This window comes from Pelophylax lessonae (genome assembly GCF_965119305.1).
Source record: "Pelophylax lessonae genome assembly, chromosome: 7".
Lineage (NCBI taxonomy): Eukaryota > Metazoa > Chordata > Amphibia > Anura > Ranidae > Pelophylax > Pelophylax lessonae.
The window spans coordinates 149,594,976-149,618,462 of record NC_138774.1 but is presented as its reverse complement, the minus strand read 5'-3'; the positions used below and the strand labels follow the sequence as shown (position 1 = coordinate 149,618,462).

The following is a 23,487-nucleotide window of genomic DNA, read 5'->3' as shown; positions in this document are numbered from 1 at the left end:
ACAAGTGCCATCACATCCACCCACCAGGGGTGAGAAGATGAGACTGTAAAAGGCACATCGATTTAGCCCTGAGCTATGTAAAAAGTAAGAACAAAAAGCCTTTCCAAAAAATACTTCTTGCAATTGTATTTACATTAAAATTGTGTGGTTGCAATGGTCAAATATACAGGAATAGCTGTGGTTTATGTACCTCGAAGGTCCCTGTTAAAGTCATGAATTCTGCGGATCTCTCCTTCCAGCTTTGTTCTCATGGCTTTCTCCAGACCCTCTCTCTTGGATGAGGATTTTACAAGATTTTCATACGCTTCAGAAACTCTCTGGATTTCCATCTCCATCTGAAATGTGCCAGGGAAAACGTCATGAGGCATACGGCCAAATCTACACTCCCTCTAATGACACACTGCACCTGTTTCCTCCCTGCCCAAAATGAGGACAAACTAGATTTACAATTACAATAAAATGCAGAGATACATACATTACATTGCATGTTACCATACCTTCAAAATATTTTAACAACTGCAGACATTGAAAGCATCCTCTATGTATACCACAGCCGCCTGGAGTTCCATTTTCCAGGGGTAATACAAGACTTCAAAGATTTTCCCAAATATTTATCCCTGAAAATGTGTTGGCTTTCAACACTAAACAAGTGAACCATATCTTCGTTTTCTTCCTCAATGCATCCATCTCTTCCAATTATATTATATATACAGTAATCCCCCGCTACATCGCGGTTCAGTTTTTGCGGTCCCGGTAATTCGCGTTTTTTTTTTTGTAATGTTATTTTACTATATAAATCATTAAAAATTAAAGATTTTTGTGTTTTTCATAGCTCTTGCTCTGTCTTAGTATCTTTTATGTGTTTAAATGAGTCTCTATTGTTTTAAAAGTGTGTTTAAAGACCTTAAAATGCTTTTACACGTACAGTGACAGTAAAAAAATCATGCCTACAATGCATTTTAATAGGGTTTTTCTATTTCGCGGAATTTCACTTTTCGCGGCTGGGTCCGGAACGTAACCCCCGCAATGGAGGGGGGTTTACTGTATATATATATTCTTAATTGAACTAATTTACTGTAGATCAATCTCTTATGATACTTTACTACAGGATGAACTTACTATGGATCCAGTCCCCACCCCCTTCTTTATTTTATGGGATAAAATCAAAAGTGCTTCATGTCTATACCCACCTATTTAATGATGTCCCACCTCAACACTTTCAGAGTTCTACCTTTACACACAAGTTTTTGGCATTCTACCTATTCAAAACTACATAAACGCAAAAAGATTTACTCTACAAAATGTTTGTTATCACTACGTTTGTACTTCTTTTCTTTTTTGAATTGTTAACTTGGAAAGTTCGTATTTACGACAACGATGTATCTGTACCCCTTTGTCTTTACTTATACTCAATAAACCTTATGGAAAAAAAAAAAAAAAGAATCACTTTATATAAACTTACTGAATTTCTGATATATATATTAAAAAAAAAAAAAGCATTTAAAGCCTCGAGTCCTGTTGAATATAAAAACGTAAACTTGTGCATTTAATGAAATACAGCTACCATGCACATCTCAAATCCAGCTTCCTAGAATTTATTTTATAGCAGAACTTATATTGGAGGAGCCAAGCCAAATAGATGCATATCAATAGCACCTCCATTGTGCTATGTGGCAAGCTTCATACAGGTTCATTTTGAATGAATATCCATATGCATTTACACTTTAGTAATTGGACAGGTGTACGAGGAGTTAGGTTGTTCCAAAAAGATATGTGAAGTTAAAGTGAATCTACAGCCAGAGCCATTTTTCCACTTTTGGATACGAAAGTGGGTAAGAAGGGGTTAGAAATCCTGCCAGAATTTTACTGTATGTCTCTGGGGGATTTCCCCTCAGCATTTTCAGGGAAAATCTAAAATTGCATGGTTTTCATTGGCACAGGAGTAGAAGGGATATCCTCCAAAAAAAAGACACCTTTTGAAGGTGGGGTTAAGAGTCAATTCACACCAGCCACTACAATATATTGCAGCAGCTGGTGTGCGTTGCAACGGGATCATTAAAGTGCTGATGTGCCAATCTCAGCACATCTCACTGTTCACTTTTTTTAACTGAACTTTATTTAAACATCACAGACATTTCATTGTGTTCAACTGCTAACAGCAAGGTGCGAGGTGGTGGATTGCTTCGCACTTTGCTGCGCTGTGAAACGGGCACACTGGACACGAGGAATTTTTGATGGGACTGTGCTGGAATGGCTGCCCAAAGCAATCCAGCTGTATATGGCGGCAATATAACCTTACTCTCATTTCATGTTGTGACTCTGGGAAAGGAAGTAAAAAAACACAGACAAGAAAAATTAAAAAAAAAAAAAAAAAAACACTTGACCCTCTCATGCTACATTCAAAACAAAAGGTTTTGGCTGGTGCTCTATATAACAGTGAGTGACCTTTGGAGGGTGTGACAAATTTTTTGGCTGCATCGCCACAAAAAAAAAAAAAATTTTCAGAACATTACTGCAAGACCAGGAGTAATCAAAATTCTTGTGGAATGCAAATTCAATATAATGTATAAAAGGAACAGTAAAAGGAGGATGAGGAGTGGTTTGTGAGCACCAACATTTCTAGGATTAGGACTACTGACCAAATGGTCATCAGTGCTAGATAACTGCACTAGTTTAAGGATTATAATACACTGTCTAATACAAAAACAAAAAGGGGATAAAACCAGTAGCCAGTTAACCAATGTGCACATAACATTACAGATAGGGCTTCGCTTATTCAAACCTGCTTTACTGACTTCATGGATGAAAATGCATTGAGGCTTCTTAGGGCCTGTGTCAAGGGCATAAGACCCTTCAAAGATCATTTAGCATTCATTGGCAGGTGCATTTGACTTGCAGTGGACCTCCTCTGACCTGGTTTAGGTGGATTTTGCATTCCCATAAACTAATATAGGAATGCAAAGCCCATCGGACAAATATAAGCCCACTGACAATGGCCCTTAAAGTACCTGCGAGACTGTCTCCTAAATTCTTCTATATTTTGTATGTCCCAAAGTTATATTAGCACATTTTACAAATCAGGGGAGTGGCTGAAACCTGACTTTTAGATATATTTGTAGTTTACTATTGTCTGTTCATATAGGCTGGAAAGAATAAAATCAGGGCAAATGTCTGGAAGGCCACTTCAATTTTGCAAATGAGAAACAACACTGAAGAGGAGAGGCGGTCTATAAGTGCTACAAAGCATAAATATCTATTTTCTATAATCAATCTCCTGAATTATTAAAAGGGTGCTATGTAATCCTTGGTCTGAAGGAAAGCAATGCCGCTGAACCATTATCCCAGCTATCTGTGTAATATTCCCAATGAACCCCCTGCAAATGTGGGGATGCACCAACATGGGTCACTCAAATCTGTTGCACCTTTGACCAAAAAATAGCCGGCAATGCACTGTTGCCCCTTTTTTTTCCATTCAGTATTTGTCCATGTACTAATTGTAGCTAAATGCTATGGTTCATTTCAGATGGACACTTAGCACCATGACTGACAGGCCTGTTAGAAACTAACGAACTAAGCAATACTCACTTTCTGAAACCTTGCCACCTTATCATAGCACCCTTCCAGCTCCTGGCGTAAGGACCGGTTCTCTTCAGAGAGTACAGCAACCATCTGCTGAGCTCGAGACACAATAGCAAATGGGTCACCCTGCATCTGGGCGTATGGGGAGGGCAACGGAGGAGGCCTTGTCAGTACAGGGTCCATATGCGTTTGCTGCTGCTGTCCAACGTACGACGAGCGATAAAAATCTGTATGGTGAAACTGTCCAGGCATCTGGTGAGGCCGAGGGGGCCCTGAAAAGAATTCCACATGGCTTGGAGATGGAAGTTGAGACGGAGACATGCCTGAAGGTGGAGGGGACTGTAGCAGGCTCATAGATCCCAGGGATGTGAGAGATGAGGTGGGACTGTGGTAGTGGGACGATCTTTGCGGGAGTGACGGTGGTACATCCTGAATTTGCCTGCGGTACACAGAATAGAATTAAAATATAATATGCAATGCTTTAGAATATATACTTAACTTTAGGAGAATTGGAAAGTCAACGATCAACGATCGAAAGATAGTCTCCAGTTACAGGAAATATCAATAAAGCTATACAATGCTTTGTACTCAATTATAGGCAACAGTTAATAAAATGCACAAGATATTAAAGAGACAAATACTGCAGTTATTTTTTACTGTGTACTGAAGTTTTGCCCATGAAAAGATGCCAGATGAATTGAATCGCCAACCACTTTTATATATCTTTTGAGGAGGACCTAAGCAGACCATAGGTGACTATACAGCAGGGTGGATACAAAGGAAAAAAAAAAAATCAATGATTTTTTTAATTAAATCTGATCTTTTTGTTTATTACATTTATTTTAATAAAAAGCTTTTGGAGTAAAAAAAAAAAAAAAAAAAAAAAACACACAACATCTAAAAGATAGATTTCTATTTAAGATACATTAATAATTTAGTTTATTCAGCATGAAATGGAGCTTAGTTCTGTAGCACAAGGTTGTATATTCTGCAATACATACATTTTTGATAAACTCACTCAATGAATCCAAGCTCTTCAAGATAACCTAACATGCACTGCATGAGATAAAACCGTTCATATATATTCCTTTATCCCATTGTTTTCCAAATCTATGTACACTACAAACTGTATGATTGAATCAGTTCTGAAATCAGTTTTACTAACCTGACAGCTTATTATTCTAAATAGGATACCTTGATTTGGTTTGCAAATATTAAATATTTAACTACCAGCACAAATAATCCTTACATTTAAAGAGCAACTGTCATTTCAGATCCATCATGGCAGCGGCTGTTAGTGGGCATCCACTCACCTGCTGCCGCCACATCACCAGCCATCCCATTAAAGTGAGTGGGACTGTCATTCAATCAACAGCAGATCAGAGGGGAAGAGTGTCTGCGGGACATAGATAACAGTTGCTCTTTAAAAAATTATGATTTAAATCAAATTCACCCTTCTACACAGGTTGAAAAAAAAAAAAAAAAAAAAAAAGACCCGATTCCCCCATCCACACACGCGAGCTGCATGGTGGAGTCCTCTCCACCGTATCATTGTACTCTGAAAGCAGGGAGACTTTCCTGCCATCAGAATACACTGATCAGCACTGTAGGCTTGAGCATGCAAGACTGATCAAGGGGCTAAAACCCAACAGAGTAGTTGTACACAAGATGATCGGTAGATCAACTTCTGTTTAACCACAGTGCTCATAATATGGATTAAAATTCAGTCTGTCCCTGCTAAACTGGTTGAATTCTGATGCATGTATGGTCAGCTTTAGTTGTGGATTTTTTCTTACTCTGTCCCCCTAGAAGTGGTATCTCACTCCTATTGTTGCAGTACAAGAACTCCCAATCCTGCTGCAATCACCAAACACATATTTATTACCTACACATATATGTACAAGTAAACCATAACAGTTTTAGGTGGTCAGAAGATTTACAAACCATATTTCTGGCATAAGAGTGATAGAAGTCTGTACATACATGAAAAGCAGGCACACAGCCCATACACCACGCTCACAAGTTACAAGGTATTCAGCTCGAGTCCTTCCTCCTTGGCATCCACTACAAGTATGCAATCACTTTTCAGACTCCATCTCTCTCCATGTATCTACCATCTTCTGTGTACAGAGTGCAGGGCCAAGCAGTGTCACTTTCAGAAAGCCAGTTGGTTACGGGAGACTTTGTCAGGACGTGTACATATTATCCGCAAAAGGAGAAGTAAATTAAAATCTCCTGACTGCTGGGACTTCCTCTCAATGCTTTCTGTGTTGAAATTTCCTGGGACCAGTCACAGCATCCTTGCCTCCTGCCCACATGAAGAAGGTGGATCTGTGTGTGTTTGTGTGTGTCATTAATTGGAATGTAGGTCACATCGCTCACACTTTTCACTCTCAGCTGTAATTTATCAGCCATCATGAAAGTGAAGGACTCATTTCCCTGCCTCTCAATTTAGCACTAATCCACACACACACTTATTAAAGTGCTTGTAAAGGCAATATTTTTTTCTAATACCTTCAATGGTGTTGCACAGGAGGTGCTCATCTCCTCTTTTGGGGTCCCCCATCAGCACTGTCACTCATCCTCTTCAGAGTGCCCCCCATAGCACATTGTGTTTGAGGCTTAGGTCTGAAGTCCCACAAATACCTGTTGAGTGTCAGCGAAGCCCACCTAATGTAGCCTCTTGTGATCTGGTGACAACAGTGAAGCACTGCTCCTGAGTTCAGAGTGAGTTGCCACTCTCCTGTGTCTGCTTGCCCACTCTTTACTGGACAGAGAGCACTGTCTTTGTTGCTGGAACCCTCCTACTGTGAGATGCAGTGTCTGAGAAGGGGGGAGTGTCTGAGATTCAAATGGAGAATTTGGCTCAGTCTGCAGCAGTGGTCGCCAACCTTTGAGACTTCATGGACCACTAACACTAGGGATGCACCGAAATTTCGGCCGAAAATGGGTTAAAAATGCCAAAATTAATGGCCGTGAGGAAGGTGGAGGGCGCAGCGCAGGTTTGAAAAGACGCGCCTCTGGCCAGCCGGCCGCCTCCCTGTGATGTCCCTACTACTGCGTTAGATCTCTGCATTAATGAACTAACAGACCGGGCGGGAGGGCGGGCGAGCGGCCGCTAATAGCTGTAACTATGTGAGCGCTTCACTTCACTTAACTTCCCTGTCAGCGGGACGATGTGCATGAATGAACTGACACAAAGAGCTGGGGAAGCGGCCGCTAATAGCTATAACTATGTGAACGCTTCACTTCCCTGTCAAGGGGTTATCTCCTCTGACAGGGAAGTGAAGCACTCACATAGTTATAGTTATTAGCGGCCGCTCGCCCGCCCTCCCGCCCGGTGTGTCAGTTCATTCATGCACAATTGCACAGATCGTAGTAGTGACATCACCGGGAGGCGGGCCGCCGGCCAGAGGCGCGTCTTTTGAATGAAGGACACCGGAGGAGCTCAGTGAGTAGGAGAGGACGCTGAGGCGGGGGGGGGGGGGGGGGGGGATTGTGTACTGACGAGAGGGACGCTGAGGCAGGGGGGGGGGTGGGGGGGGGGGGAGCTGAGGCAGCTTACCAATGGTATTAGTATTAATTATGCAGCCTGAGGGGGTTAATGTATTGTCACTGCTGGTCACTGATGCATTAGTGACCGACCAGTGGCAGTTAATTAACCCCTTTGTGTTGCATTAGTGCAACCAGTATCAGTATTAATTAACACTGATACTGGTTGCACTAATGCAGCACAAAGGGGTTAATTAACTGCCACTGGTCGGTCACTAATGCATCAGTGACCAGCAGTGACAATACATTAACCCCCTCATGCTGCATAATACAAATACCATTGGTAATTAAATTAACCACTTGCCAACCCGTCACAGTACATATACTGTGACAGGGTGGCAGCGACAGGTGTACGTCGCTGCCTGTTTTTGGTGTATGCCCCTCTTCTATCTATTTTAAAATTATTTGGGGGAAAAAAAATGGATTTTTGTAAGAACTTACCGTAAAATCCTTTTCTCTTAAGCTCATTGACAGACGTAGTCTTCTTGATTCTCAAGAGCTGGGTTATGTTGTCTCCGCAGGAGTAGGACTAGGCAGAATGACAAAATGTTCTGGCTCCACCCTAGGGGGCAGTCCCTGAGGGTATATCCTCCCTCTCTCTGCTACAGGGAATCAGTTCTGTTTAAAGCAGTACAGAGAAATTAACCCAACCCAACTCAATGATAGAGGGGCGGGTACTACGTCTGTCAATGAGCTTAAGAGAAAAAGGATTTTACGGTAAGTTCTTACAAAAATCCATTTTTCTCTATCGCTCATTGACAGACGTAGTCTTCTTGATTCTCAAGAGCTGGGACATCCAGAAGCAGTGCCACAAATGAGGGGTGGGATTGACTAAATCAAATCCAATCTAGTAGGCCCAACCGGTGCCAAACTAGAAGTTTTAAAGGCTCATTATAAACAAAGAATGAGACTAAAGAAAAATTTTCCAACGGAAAAAACCCTCGAGGTAGACCACTGGTCTCCTCAAATTGCGGCCTGCAAAACCTTGCGGCCAAATGAGGCATCAGACGATGCCATTACATCAACTTTATAATGTTTAGAGAAGGTATGCACCGACGACCAGGTAGCCGCCTTGCACACCTGGACCACTGACGCCTGATGGCGAAAGGCCCATGACGCACTAAGTGCCCGAGTGGAGTGCGCCTTAACAGGGAACGGGGGCTCCCGACCCTTAATAGAATAAGCCTGCACTACCGTCTGTCTGATCCATCTGGAAATGGTCGCGGCAGATGCAGGCAACCCCTTTTTGGGTCCATCTGGGATCACAAAAAGTGAATCCGTCTTGCGAAACGAGTCTGTCGTTTTCAAGTATACCCTGATCGCCCGGACCACATCCAAGGAGTGCAAAGCAAATTCCCGAGGATGACTGGGCTTAGGACACAGGGAAGGTAATACAATTTCTTCATTCAGATGAAATTCTGAAACTACTTTTGGTAGGAAGGATGGATTCGGACGAAGAACCACCTTATCTCTATGAACCACCAGATATGGTGAACGACAAGATAATGCGGCCAGTTCTGACACCCTGCGTGCAGAAGTAATAGCCACCAAGAAGGCCACCTTCTGGGACAACGTGGGTAGAGGAATCTCCCTAATATCTTCAAAGGGAGGTTTCTGAAGAACCGACAACACTAAATTAAGATCCCAGGGGGGTAACGGCGCGTGCACTGGCGGAGCCAGATGTCGCACCCCCTGGATGAAATTCCGCACCAAGGAATGAGTAGCCAAAGGCTTCTGAAAGAAGATGGCTAATGCTGAGACCTGACCCTTGATAGTACTCAAGGCCAGTTTCTGCTCAACCCCCTGTTGCAGAAAAGCTAATATTCGACTAATCGAATAAGACCGAGGACGGAACCCCAAAGGTTCACACCATGCAATGTAGGACTTCCATGTGCGATGATAAATCTTTCTGGAAGTCGCTTTCCTAGCTTCAACTAGAGTAGGAATAACTGAAGCTGACAATCCCTTGTCCTTCAGCACCTGGGTCTCAATAGCCAGGCCGTTAAAGCCAGCGATCGTAAAGCAGGATGGAAGATCGGTCCCTGAGACAGTAGATCCTCTCTGAGAGGAAGTCTCCACGGGACGTCCGCCACCAGTCTGACCATGTCGGCATACCAAGCTCGACGAGGCCAGTCCGGAGCTACCAGGATTACTGGGATTCCTTCCTCCTCTACCCTGCGAAGAAGTCTTGGCAGTAACGCGAGAGGAGGGAAGGCATATATTAGCTGGTATTGCCCCCACAGGGCGATCAGTGCGTCTGCGGTTTCTGCTAGAGGATCGCGGAGCGAGCCACGAATCTCTGAACTTTCCTGTTGAATCGTGATGCCAACAGATCCACATCCGGGGTGCCCCACCGAAGGCACAACTGGTGGAAAACGTCTGGATGGAGGGACCATTCCCCCTGATCCAGGGTCTGACGGCTGAGATAATCTGCCTGCCAATTCTCCACCCCCGGAATGAACACCGCAGAGATTGCTGGAACAAATCGTTCCGCCCAGCGAAGAATGCAAGCCACTTCTTTGGCCGCTCGGACACTCTTGGTGCCCCCCTGGTGATTGACATAAGCCACGGCCGTGGCATTGTCCGACTGGATCCGAACCGGGCTGCCCTGGAGCTGCTCGGTCCAGTGAATCAGACAAAGTCTGATCGCTCTCAGTTCCAATACATTTATCGGTAATCTGGATTCTTCCGGGGACCAAAGTCCCTGGGCAGATAATTGACCGAGAATTCCTCCCCATCCGGATAGACTGGCATCCGTGGTCACTATCATCCAATATATTGGCAGAAATGACTTTCCCTGGCTGAGCATTGGAGACCGAAGCCACCAAACCAGAGACTCTCTGGTCTGTTTGCTCAATCGTATCTGATTGTCCAGGGATTCCGGATTCCGATTCCATCTGAGGAGAATCTCTTGCTGAAGAATTCGGGTATGGGACTGGGCAAATGGGACTGCTTCGAATGAAGCCACCATCAACCCCAGAACCCTCATGCAAGTCCGAAGGGAAGACCAGCTGTTGGACAGTAACAACTGGACTGCTGATTGAATCTTTCGAAGTTTCCCTACCGGAAGAAACACTCTTGTCCTGACTGTGTCTAGAATTAGACCCAGATATTCGAGCCTCTGGGTGGGAACCAGAAAAGACTTTTGCTGGTTCACCAGCCACCCGAATTCCTGTAAAGAAATCATAGTAATTTCTATGTTTTGTAGCAAGGTCTGAGGAGACTCTGCATGAAGCAGAAGATCGTCTAGGTAACCTAGAATCGATATACCTCTTTGGCGCAGAAGTGCCAACATAGGGGCCAACACTTTTGTGAAGACCCGCGGAGCCGTGGCGAGACCGAAAGGTAACGCCACAAACTGATAGTGGTTCTCCTCTACGGAAAGGCGTAGAAAACGCTGATGTCCTGCGAAAATGGGAATGTGAAGATAGGCGTCCTTGATGTCTATGGACGCTAAGACATCCCCTGGATGCAGGAAGGCTGCTACCGTGCGAATGGACTCCATTCTGAATCTTCTTATGTTGACGAAAGAATTGAGTGCTCTTAAGTCCAGAATTGGACGCACTTTGCCCTCTTTCCTGGGTATTGTAAACAGGTTTGAATAAAACCCTTGAAACCGTTCTGTCCAAGGAACGTGGACTACCACTCCTTGTTGTAGTAGATCTGTGACTGCTCTCCGCAGATCTTCTAGACGATCCGGAGATAGTCGGATATTGGAAGGGAAGAATCGCGCCGGTGGGAGAGATCGAAACTCGATCTTGTACCCTGACTTTATGACTTCGCAAACCCATTTGTCCGGGATTCTGGAAAGCCATGGATCCGGGAACCGGCGAAGACGTCCCCCCACCCCAGTTATGGGTGGGGGCGCACCTTCAGGCTTTGGATGGTTTATCTTCAGGTCTGGAGGGGGCGGGCTTTTGCTTGCCCGACCAACGACCCCTGACGCCTCCTGTAGGAACCTTGGAGGACTTAGTTTTTTCACCCGCTGGACGAAAAAACCTCTTGTGAGCAGAAAAAGAAGGCCCTCGTCTTTGACGAGTTCCTCTACCTTTAAAATTTTGCGGTAAAAAGGTGCTTTTTCCACCGGTGAGATCCTTAATGATCTCATCTAAGTTGGCTCCAAATAGACGTTCTCCTGAAAAGGGGATATTAGCCAATGCTTTTTTGGAACCTTGGTCGGCTATCCAACCTTTTAGCCACAGTGTACGCCTGAGAACCACTGCTGAGACTGATGCTCGCGCCATTAATGGAGTGGCGTCTAACGCCGCATCACATACAAACTGTAACCCCTGTATCATTTGTTCCAACAAATCTGATACCGCCTGAGGGACTTCATCCAAGTCCCGGCGTAACCACTTGGTCCATTCAGTTACAGCCTGCGAAACCAAACCAATAGCAATTATTGGCCTGAAAGCTGATCCAATCAAGGAAAACATGGTGCGAGACATAGCTTCTATCTTGCGATCCACTGGATCTTTAAAAGACGGAGCGTCTTCTAAAGGAATAACCGTGGCTTTATTCAATCTAGCGATTGGTGAATCCACCACAGGTGGTTCTGTCCATTTCTTAATAAGGGTTTCCTCAAACGGATAACGCCTGTCAATGCGTTTGGAAATATTAAAAGTGCGTTTTGGCAGACGCCATTCTTCATCGATTGGATTGCCAAAACATTTGGGCAATGGAAAAACCTTTGCCACTTTGATGCGCTTTTTAGTCCCAAAAGGGATCTCAGTTTCAGCTATTTCTGATGGAATACCCTGTAACCTTAAAGTCTCTTGAACAGATACAATGAGTGCGTTTACCAACGCTTCCTCTCGGGCTATGGCGGATGCCGAAACATCCTCCTCACTGTCTGAAGAGACAGGACCCGAGACACCAATACCAGATGAAGTACCTGCAACTGCAGAAATAGGCTCAGAGTCTGAATCCGAGGTCTCAGATAATAAGGGGTTAGGCGGGGGTCGCTTTCTTGCGCCCTGTCCCTGACAAGCCACTTCCACCCGGGACACAAAAGTTTCCATAATGGCTGACAAAGATTCAACTGTCAATGGGGTGCTGGAGGATCCCGCAGACCCCTCGAGGGGATCCGGAGGAGATACATGAGTGGCAGGGTCCATGTTAATACAGGACACTTTTGCCAGCAATAAACAAAAAACTTTTTTTTTTTTTTTTTTTTGTGTGTCTCCCCCTAGCGCAATAGCGCCCCTCAGAGTACCTGCTTCTCGATCCCAGAGAGAGAGAGAGAGGGACCCCCAAGGCTCACCAACCGATGCAGTGCAGTTTCCAACAAACTGCAGCCAGCGTCTGTCTTACACAGACTGGAAGGAGCTGTTTGCTTTTTCCCGGGCAGAAGGCGTGGCTCCGCCCCCTGTGTACGCCTTCCGGCGTTCCCAGCCCTCCACGAGGAAGCTGGGCTCACAAAACATGGCCGCCCCCATAGAAGAGACATAAGACTCCAAAAACATGGCGGCCGGCGTGACCTGAGGACATACATGCATACGGTCTACGGCAAAATGGCGGCGGACCGCCGATATCGTCTTCCCAGCACATCCACCTGCACTCTGCTGAGAGGTGACATATGGATCTACAGAGATACACTGCACATAAGGTAGGATTATACCTCCTATGTTTGCTGTAATGTTACAGTCTGCTGGGTAGAGTGTTAGCTCTTGAACCGAGTCCACTTCCCACAAACACATGCTGTATTACAAGGGGGACTTGTAAGTGTCAGATATATACTGACCATATATGGAGGGGCCCATAATATATACTGCCTCATAAATGAGGAAAAAAGGGAACGTTTACTCACCATACCGAACCGACAGGCACCCTCTCTTCATAATACCCTCTCCACCGAGGTGGGGGTTTGTGGACGCCTCGACTCTCTGGTCCTGGCGTCCAAGCGAGCTTTTAACTCGCAAAGTCAGTCCCTTTACTGGGACTCCGTCGCGGCCGACTCAGCGCACTGGTCTGCACGCGCTTTTAGGCAGAAACCGGGGTGACCACTGGATCTCACATCCAGCCCGTCGCCCGGCCCCGCATACTTACTTGAATATGTCGCGGCCGACCAAGCGCAATGCCTGGTCTGCACGCGCTCGTAGGCCGGCTGGGGTGACCACAAGTGTCGCCCAGTCCGGCATTTTTGCTTGAAGATCTCACAGGAAAAAAACACTGGAGAAAACTACCTAAAAAATGTCTTTTTCTTAAGAAAAAAAGTCTTGCCAGGACCAAAAGATCCCAGCAAGGAACTTAGGTCCTTACTCCTGACTAGACAGAAAAAAACTGATTCCCTGTAGCAGAGAGAGGGAGGATATACCCTCAGGGACTGCCCCCTAGGGTGGAGCCAGAACATTTTGTCATTCTGCCTAGTCCTACTCCTGCGGAGACAACATAACCCAGCTCTTGAGAATCAAGAAGACTACGTCTGTCAATGAGCGATAGAGAAAAGTCATTTTCGGTTTCCGGCCAAGGGCATCCTGCCTTTTCGGTTTCGGCCCAAAATTTTCATTTCGGTGCATCCCTAACTAACACACACACACAATGCTCTGGCTCTCAGCCTCCCTTTCCCTGGATCACACTGCTGCCTTACATAGATTTATTGCAATGCACCTTCTTATCCAGCCATGTGCCTGAGCTCTGTACTCTCTCCCACAGTCTGATCAGAGCTGCCATTTGAAGTCCCCTCCTTCACCTCCTGCTCACTGTACTACTCCCAGTGCCTCCCTCTGAGGTCACAGGAGCCAGAACTACAGAGGAGGCATCAGGTATCAAGGTGCGCTAACAGTATTGACTGTCAGCACGCATTGAGAACACTGGAAACAACATTGGGTGGTATTCATCTGCCACAAAGTTGATTTGTGGCAGAACCCCTTGGAACCACCAAAATTTTCACGGACCACTGATTGCTGACCCTCTGATCTAGAGAGGTAAAGTAAGTTTATTTACTTTATGAGGTTTGTGTATGGCATCGGACCAGGTTTGGTACTTGTATAGGCGGTCATGCATGTACTTGAAAGCAGTATTAAACCCAAAACTAAAAAATGTAATATATTGCAGTTTACCAACCAGATGTGGTGTCTGCATTCATTTTCTTTTCTTAGGCCCACCCCCCACTTTCTAGTTTCACCTGGTGATCTGGCCAACAAACACACCCTCTGCATTAGAGTGCCCCCACTCTGGATGAAGAAGCACAGGGGCACCTTTGGACAGCAGCATTGTCAGTCTGGGGGGGGGGGGGGGATGTGTTAGATGTACCTGCAGGTTTATATACAGTAGCAAATGGAAGCCAAATTGCCACTCACAGTATATAAGCAGTTTTGTTTTTCCTTTTGGGTAAAGTTTTTACATAAATAAATAAAAGCCAAATATTGTAAGCACCCCTATCAGAGGTAAAATGGTTTACCTCATCTCTGTAACTGATAGATTTGCGGAAATCTTTTTTTGGGGGATTTTTTTTATTAACTTTTTTGTTTCTTATAAGAACAAAAAAAACAAAACTTGCTGGCCAGATCACCAAGAGAAAACCGAAGAAAGCCTAAAAAAGAAAAAAATACCAGGCATCTCATATTCAATAATAAAATGTTTCCTTGTTTATTTAATACTGCTTTAAGATTTTAGGACTTCATACGGATCCTGGCTACATGGATCAGAGATGCCTGAACCTGCCCAAAAATAATCAACATCCACGATTTCTCTGCACTTAAAATATTCAAACTCACATCACTGGTACAACATTGCCAGATCTAAAGTGATAAATGTAAAACAGATGTTAAAGAGGTTTCAAAAATATTCCAATTATCCAATGTATAATCAGATACAGCTTCAAACCACAAATAGCTAGAAAGCTGAACTTCGCCTAACCTGCTCTTTATCATGTGACTTACCTGTCAAATGACAGAGCGCAGGGGTAGACAGGTTCCACTTCCAGGCACTTTGCAGAGTGTGGCATGTTGCACATCAGAAGTTAGTCTATGTGGAGAAGCTCCAACAATGGCAATAGAGTCCATTATGGACTGTAGGGGTGTACAGGACACTGGGAATGTGTCCTGGAGAACAAGTATAATTTCCCTGATATCCAAGTTGTGGTCCCTTTAGGGAGTGACAGTTTTGGAGAGATTTGCTGAGTACTCAAGGGTTCTCGCCCATGCAGGGTAAGGCGTTCTTGGAGGACGTTTGGCTGGAGAGGACCGATGCCCAGTACTCTCTGCATAGAGAAGTCTGTATTAGGGAACTTGGAATTTCAGAGGTTGGGAAAAACCTCCAAACCCTCACTATCAGGATTCGAAGGTCACGAAGAGGGTAAGCCCCAGGCAAGTGGGGCTTGAAGAGGCAGCAGAAAGAAATCAACACCTGTGTCAGTGAAGCAGCGTGGAGAAGATCACTAGCTGTAAGCTCATGTTCACAGTGAGCTGTTTCAAAATGTCAAATTGCTTGCCAAATCTGAGCCTATTGGCAGCAATGGCACTGTCCGAATTGGTGCAAAACTTACTTTGCAGTGCCGCACAGATTCCCAAACGTGGTTTCTGCACTACTTCTGGCGACTTTGCAGGGCCGATTTCAACAGACCTGTGCAGGAACCTGCAGAGATGTCTGCCAAATTGCCCCCCCCCCCCCCCAAGTCGGACTGAAATCGCACGAGTTCAGCTAAACTCTCACGTTTCAAACCCATCCTCAGTGTGAACCCAGGCTAAAGGCCCATACACACTATGAGAATAATCAAGAAAAAAAAAAAAAAAACACACATCTGGAGCGCTCATTGATGAAACTATTCATTAGAAAACAACTTTTGAGAGCCAATCGTGAAAGTTCATGAGAAAATATCAGAAGGAACAAGCATGATATTTTTTTTAAGATATCACAACAAACTATTTTCACGTAATTAGTATTTGTATGGAAAAAAAAAAAAAAAAAATCGTGTCACCAAGACCATGAATGATAAAAAAAAAAAAAATACAATACTTCACTTCCGAATTGTCTGTCTTACGAGAATTTTTGTAACGTTAGTAACCTCTTCATTTTCAAAATAAAAGACTAGCATGCAAAAAATAAAGCAGAAGATCATTCGGTGAAGGCAAGGGTAACGGAGACATTTATTACAAGTACTTCTACAGCGCTATCAATTTTATGCAGCGCTTTACATATATAGTGTACATTCATTGCTGAACCCCTGCAGCCTGCCCCCGGCACCCCAAAGCACGGAGAAGCCCTACCCCAGTATGGGGGGGTCACCAAGAATTTGGTGGTCAGCCAGTTGCTTGGTTCTTTGATTCGTTGGAACTATGAACTGTTTATTTTTGTGCTGAAGGAAGCCATTTATGTTACCTGTTTTAGAGGAATTAGTAAAACACGCTTTGCTTTCACAAACAGCTGCTGGTGATCTCTGGCCCCCAATATTACAAGATGGTAACTAGGGCCTACTAGATTTTGGGGAAAAAAATTCAGAGCAGCTTTAAACTACCAACATGCACAAAACCATGCTTTCCAATTCTTATTCAATGATATGGTGTTCCCACCAATTCAAAAAACAGATATAGGCAAATATGTTTCAAAATCAATCCACAAAAGCCTAACAGCTTTTTCAGGGGAGTAGCCACTGCAATCCAGGAATGTGGATAAGCAGTTCATTTTGACATGAGCTTAGTTACAGAATTATCTTACAAATGCCAAACTGATTCATTAACTGGTCTGATGCCAAAAAGGAACATGTGAGGACACTGGTGAAAATACAAAAATGCAGAACACCCCTTTCATTTTTACATTATGTGTGTGTCAGTGTGTAGAGCAACAATTCCTTTTTCAGGTCCTCAGAATTCTTTGCCATGAGGTACAAAAGGTACAAAAATGTGAGGGGTGTACTCACTTTTGGGAGATACTGTATATATACACACACATATATAATCTTGCAGTGAGGCTTCCCACACTGCAAGGTAAATGCATATTTTTCCTAGAGGTAGAAAAATAAGGTGTAATACTTACCTCTTGCTCCAGCTGGGTCCCTCCAGTGGTGTACCAGGCCCCACAAAGCTTTCCCTCCAGTGCTTCTGGCTGGGGACGCACGCCAGTTTCCTTCATGTGCAATGCAGGGCCAAAAGTCATTGTACAGAATGATAGTAAAAGACAAACCAGGGTGCAAGAGAGAGAAGAGAACAGCTCCGGTGCTGGCCAGAATGGGTGTAAGGTACCCAATGCAGCCTTCTCATCTCCCCCTAGACTTATCAAGCATTTAACTCTAGCAGTGTGGGGGGTCCCACTGCAACAATTTTTTCTCTTGCAGCCCGGGGTTGGTTTAATTCAACTGCACCACTGTACCACTTTACCGGTGTAAAACTGAATGATACAAGTTGGGACTGCATTGGAGTAAAGGAGCCCTTAGGCTTGGGTCACACTGCCGCGAGCTGGAAGTCGTGCAACGTATGGTGAGACACTGCCAGGCGACTTGAGTACTACTTGGTGCACCTTTGAAGCAACTTTCAGGGAATGCCTATGTGATCTTCCTGTAATGTCGGATCCAAATCACATTAATATAGATGAGGATCCGACTGGGAGGCAACTTCATCTCCCAGGAGGCAATGCAAAGTGCAAAGAAGGAAGTGACGTCGGGGGCCGCGGCCGCATAAGGAGGAAGGAAGGCAAGTTAATTTTCATTAAAAACAAGGTAAGCGAAACAAACTCTATGGGCACAAGTCGGAAAGAAGTTGCCTTGAAGTACAGGAACCTTTTATAAAGTCAGAGCGACTTCAGTAGTGCTAAGACCGCCATCGTTGACCAACATGGGATTTCACATTACACAAGTCGCATGTGGTGTCCCTCCACAAAATAAAATTGGAGCCAAAATGTATTTCTGGCTGTCCAGTAGAAATTTTCCTGTACTTGCAAGTCTTTAAAGAAAAAAAAAAAAACATGGGAAAATGTGCCTGTCAGAGATGGACTGTAAGGCTCCATTTACACCTGAACGTATCGTTTTCAGGCGGTTTTTTTTTGGGCTTTTTTTCTGGCATTTTTTGCAGGTGTTTGGAGGCAGGCATTGGCCTAAAAAAAAAAAAAATGCTTGTAAACTGCCAAAAAAGAAGCTCATGTACTTTTTTTGAGCTTCAGGCAACAAAACGCTCAGATGTGAACAACGGCCATTGAAATGAATGGGATTTTGCTAGTTGGGCGTTTTGAGACTTCAGAGATGAACATTTTACGAGCTGAAATACGCTCAGGTGTCAACAAGGCCCAAGTGTTTGTGGTTTTTTTTTTTCGTTTGCCCTGGAGGTGCCCATGGCTTCAAAGATCACAATTTATCCTTACACTTTCGAAACGTTCATAACAAGGATCCAACTATGTTGAAGTTTTGGGGTGTGGAGAAGGTTGATCCAGTTTGGAGGAATTCCAACATGGTCCGCGAAATATCGAAACGCGAGACAAATTGGATCTACCTGACGGATTCCCTGCACCCTAGGGGACTCAACGTTGACCTAGACATCAACTGCTTTATTAGCAATTATTGATGTTTGGGTACAACATATACATCTCTTTGGAGCAGTGGAAATATACTGCACCTGCTGATTTAAGGGCCTTTTCATTCTATATTCGTATTAATCAATACCTTACAAGTATCTTGGTAATAACCTTCTATAAATGGTGGTTTATCAGACCACTACTGAACTATGAGTCTTATTTTGGTGTATGTTTATTTATATCCGCACATAATTTTGAATTTTTACCTTTTAGACATATATATCAATTGTGTCATTTAGCCCCACTTTTGGGAGATTTTAATTTATTTTATTAATTTATTTGTGTTTGCTAGTAATGTGGATTCTTATCATATCAATTCCATTTTTAATTTAATTTTACTTTATACTCATTTTCATGAGATTGTGAATGAGTTTTATACATGTTTATGTAATGATGACATATTGTTTGTATGTACGGTGAATGGCATTCAGTGTAATTTATTTATGCTTTTAAAAATTATAAACCTAGGCCAAGTAATTTTAGAGTTCCTGTTATTCGGCTTAGAATACGGCCAGATGACAACTCCCTTACGCATAGATGTGGCAAGTATCGTGCCTATGAGATGCGGGACACGATCGACCAGCGCAGGGAGATCTCCTCGTGTGATACTGTCAGTGAAGCCGACCGGATGTTTACATCGGTGACGCACTTCCGGTGTGACGTGAGTCTGGCGCCGTGACTCTGGGCGGAGCGATCACCACCGGAAATGCACATTGCAGTTGGTCTTCCGGGTGACGCTTGATTGGGCGCGAATGCGCATGCGCCGGCGTCATTGTAAATAGCCCACGACCGCGCCGCGCACACGGGCTCTCTGTTGAAGTCGGAAGACGAAACGCGTCAGAGCAGTTGTGCGCGGTCGCATAGGACACCTACAGACACGCCGGAGCTCTTCCCAGACCCCATAATTTTGGGTACAGAGTCATCCAGCGGATATTTTACTTCCACTCAATGCCTTCACTATATGCTTCCTCCTGTAAGTAGACATCTTGAGGGGAGAGGGGCTACACTGTGTTGTTTGCTATGTGTTTTAATAAACGTCATTGGCGGAATTACACTATTGTTGCCCCCACTCTGTTCACTTACATGGTCTTTGGAAACGGAGGAGATTGTGTGAATAATAGAGGAAAAGTGGGTCCAGTGTCCAACGTTTTAGCCAAGTGGTGGAAAACTTTGAAGGATCTTGATTCACTGTCATCTGGTGAGTTTTAAGAATAGGGGGGGTGCACAAAGTGGTGGTGGAAGTCTGGTGCTGCAGTCAGGACCCCTCACACCCTTCCTGTTATAAAGGACTGTGTTTAACCTATCCACTTCAGGACCTGAAATACCCATCTTTATGTTGAAGGACTTTTGAATTAATACTTCAGTCCGCTTTCTATAGCGCTGCTAGTGTTTGATTGTATTTCTTTTGCATTTAATATTATCGGACACCTTTGTTGTTGACCATTATTATTATAGCAGCTGCTTTGACGTTCAGTCAATATCATTTATTTTATTTTTGTGCCATCTTGTATCTGTTTAAGCGCAGGGTGAGTGTATATATGAGATTGGTATCTTAATATATTTATCACTCCTTATTGTTCAGGTCAAGTTAATATACCAAGTCTATACACTAAGCCTGGCACTCTCTGCTGTGTCTGGGCAGACAAACTGCAGCCAGAGGCAAAAAAAAAAAAAAAAACGCACACACACACACACACACACGATAGGCACGGCTCTTAAAATCTTGAAACAGGAAAAACAACCCTTCTCCCTTTTCTGTTCATACAATTCATCTGACCTGTGTGACACTAGCGTCACAGACACACTTATCTAAAGTGACAGGCTAGTTAGAGAGGGGTTTGTTATTTAAAAATGGAAAGGACTTTCGGTGCTTGGCGACACAAAATATAGTATATGGAATGCTCACTGTATTCCCCTGAGACACCCTGGTAAGCAGGGCACATTCCAGAAATAAAGTTCTTAGAGGAAAGGGAAAAAAAACAATGTTGGCTTCCGCCTAGATTGTGACCTGTATCGGCCACAAATGTTCTTACATCATACAAACAGGCCTAACAATAAAAGAATGTAATGAGCAATAATTGATTACTTGTTTTGCTGATCAATTTCACCTCAAGGGGAAAAAAAATAAAATAAAAAAAAAAGTAACCCTGTTGCAAATTTAAAAACCTGTATAGAAGAGATGGTACATAACCTATCCTGCCACCCGCACCACCAATCTTTGCCCACATCTTCCACAGCCAAGGTGTCCAGAGAATCCTCTGGGGAGATTCCTGGTACCCGCCGGGCGCTGTGGTTTCCTCCTCCAGCCCCTACATCACTGCAGGACACAACAGGGAAGAATGATTTTCAAGGCACCTTCGCTCCTGAGGACAATGAAGATCAGAGGAGTAAGGTTGGCCATACATTATATTATTTCTTTATTCAATTTCCTTTAGATTTACCTTCAACTATGTAGTGAAAGGGCCTGCCGATTGCATAAGTATTAAAAGTGTTAAGGTTTGACCTGACCTCATAATATATGGTTTTGGTAAATCTAAAAGGAAAACTATAGAAGACATTTGTATAATGTATGGCCAGCCTAAGAGCTGAAAATAGCAAGTATAAATACAGTATCTCACAAAAGTGAGTACACCCATCACATTATATCTTTTCATATGACAACACTGAAGAAATGAGACTTTACATTGTAGCAAAGTAGTGAGTGGACAGCTTGTATAACGGTGTAAATTTGCTGTCCCCTCAAAATAACTCCACACACAGCCACTAATGTCTAAACCACCGGCAACAAAAGTGAGTACACCTCTGTGAGTGCAAGTGAAAATGTCCAAATTGGGCCCAAAGTGTCAATATTTTGTGTTAAATTCCAGCACTGCCTCAACTGTATTTCTGGTGAAATACTGTATCACTTCTTTACAGAGACCTTTAACAGGTTTTTCAATTTTGTGACAGATTGACCTTAATGCCCAGTGCCCTTCCTGCCTACATTCACTTTTCCCTCCCTATTGATTCATTCACTGCCAGGAGAAAAGAAAAAGTTTGCCATAAACCAGCTCTACATGTTGCTAACTGATCAAAAAAATTCTTACTAATCTTCAATATCTCTAAACAGATCCTTCCATGCTCTCCCTATGTTACAAGATTTAAACCAGCCAGCAGAAAAAAAAAAAAAAAACACACACACCTATATAGCATAAAATAAAAGTTCCGCACTCTAAAATCAAATAGCATAAATATTACACCTAATATATCCCCCACCTACACTATTGAGGATGGTTTTGAATCATGGTCTTACAGCACATTCATTTTTTATTAATGTTTGTACAGACTAACAGTTTGAACAAGCATATTTATGGTGTCGACAGATATACCTGAGTGATTAGCACTAAGGTGTAGTAACTTTATTGCTTTGAACATGATTAACCAATAATGTAAATGGGGGATATTCTAGTCTATACATTAGGCAGCCCAGTTGCAGAACGGTTAGAACTTCTGCAGCATTAGGATTGGTGGTTTGAATCTCATCCACAGCATACCTGCTTGGAGTTTGCAAGATGTATATATATATATATATATATATATATATATATATATATATATATATATGAATATCTAGCAAGCACTGGCTGTGTGGTACATGTGACAACAATCTCCTGTATTCTTTACATGTCTGGGCTATGGGGTAAAGAGGGAAGCTGAAAGCCTTTTCTAACAAAGAAAAAACATCCAAGCCCAGCAAAAATTTGAAAAACACATCTGAAGTCTCCCAAAAGCATGTGGGAAAATGTGTTATGGTCTGATGAAGACAAGGTTGAACTTTTTGGCTATAATTTCCAAAAGATATGTTTTGGCACAAAAACACTGCACATCATCAAAAGAACACCAAGAAGCATGGTGGTTGGCAGCATCATGATTTGGGGCAGTTTTTCTTCAGCTGGAACAGGAGCCTTGGTCAAGGTAGAGGGAATTATGAACAGATCAAAATACCAGTCAATATTGAAAGCTGAACATGAAAAGGAACATCATCTTTTAACATGACAATGACCCAAAGCATACATCCAAATCAAAGGAACGGCTTCGCCAAAAGAAGATTAAAGTTTTGGAATGGCCCAGCCAGAGCCCAGACCTGAATCTGATTATATTGCCAAGTCAAGATGTGCCATGCTGATAGACTTATACCTTAAAAGACTGGGTATTAAAAAAAAAAAAAAAAAAAAAAAAAAAAGGTACTTCAAAGTATTTTACTCCCTTCCTGACCATGGCCTATTTTGCGATTCGGCACTGCGTGACTTTAACAGACAATTGCACGGTCGTGCAACGCTGTACCAAAGTTAAGTTAAGTTGACATCCTTTTTTTCCCCACAAACAGAGCTTTCTTTTGGTGGTATTTGATCACCTATGCGATTTTTTGATTATGCGCTATAAACAAAAAAAGAGCGACAATTTAGCAAAAATAATATTTTTCACATTTTTTTTATATGAAATTACCCCCCCCCCCCCAAAAAAAAATGTAAAAATCAAAATTTAACAGTTTAGGCCAATTTGTTTTCTGCTACATATGTTGGGTAAAAAAAAAAAAAAAAAAAAAAAAAAAAAAAAAAAAAAAATCGCAAAAAGCGTATTTTGATTGGTTTGCGCAAAAGTTATTGCGTTTACTGACTACGGGAAAGATTAGTAATGGCGGCGATCTGCGATTTTTTTTGCGGGACTGCGACATTGCGGAGGACAGATCGGACCCTTGACTGACATTTTTGACACTTTTGGGGTTACCAGTGACATTACTACAGTAATCAGTGCTATACATATGCACTGTTACTGTAAAAATGACACTGGCAGGGAAGGGGTTAACTTTATTAG

General features: G+C 43.2%; 1 protein-coding gene across 1 annotated transcript in view; it reads right to left on the bottom strand.

The window, feature by feature from the left end:
* Positions 1 to 23,487, bottom strand: part of AMOT (angiomotin) — an 81,754-nt gene that overhangs the window by 49,112 nt on the left and 9,155 nt on the right. The window contains exons 2-3 of the mRNA XM_082264276.1: positions 3,586 to 4,018; positions 191 to 335 (exon numbers count right to left, since the gene is read on the bottom strand). Coding sequence (XP_082120402.1) covers positions 191 to 335; positions 3,586 to 4,018 — 578 coding nt within the window. The remainder of the gene's footprint in view (positions 1 to 190; positions 336 to 3,585; positions 4,019 to 23,487) is intronic.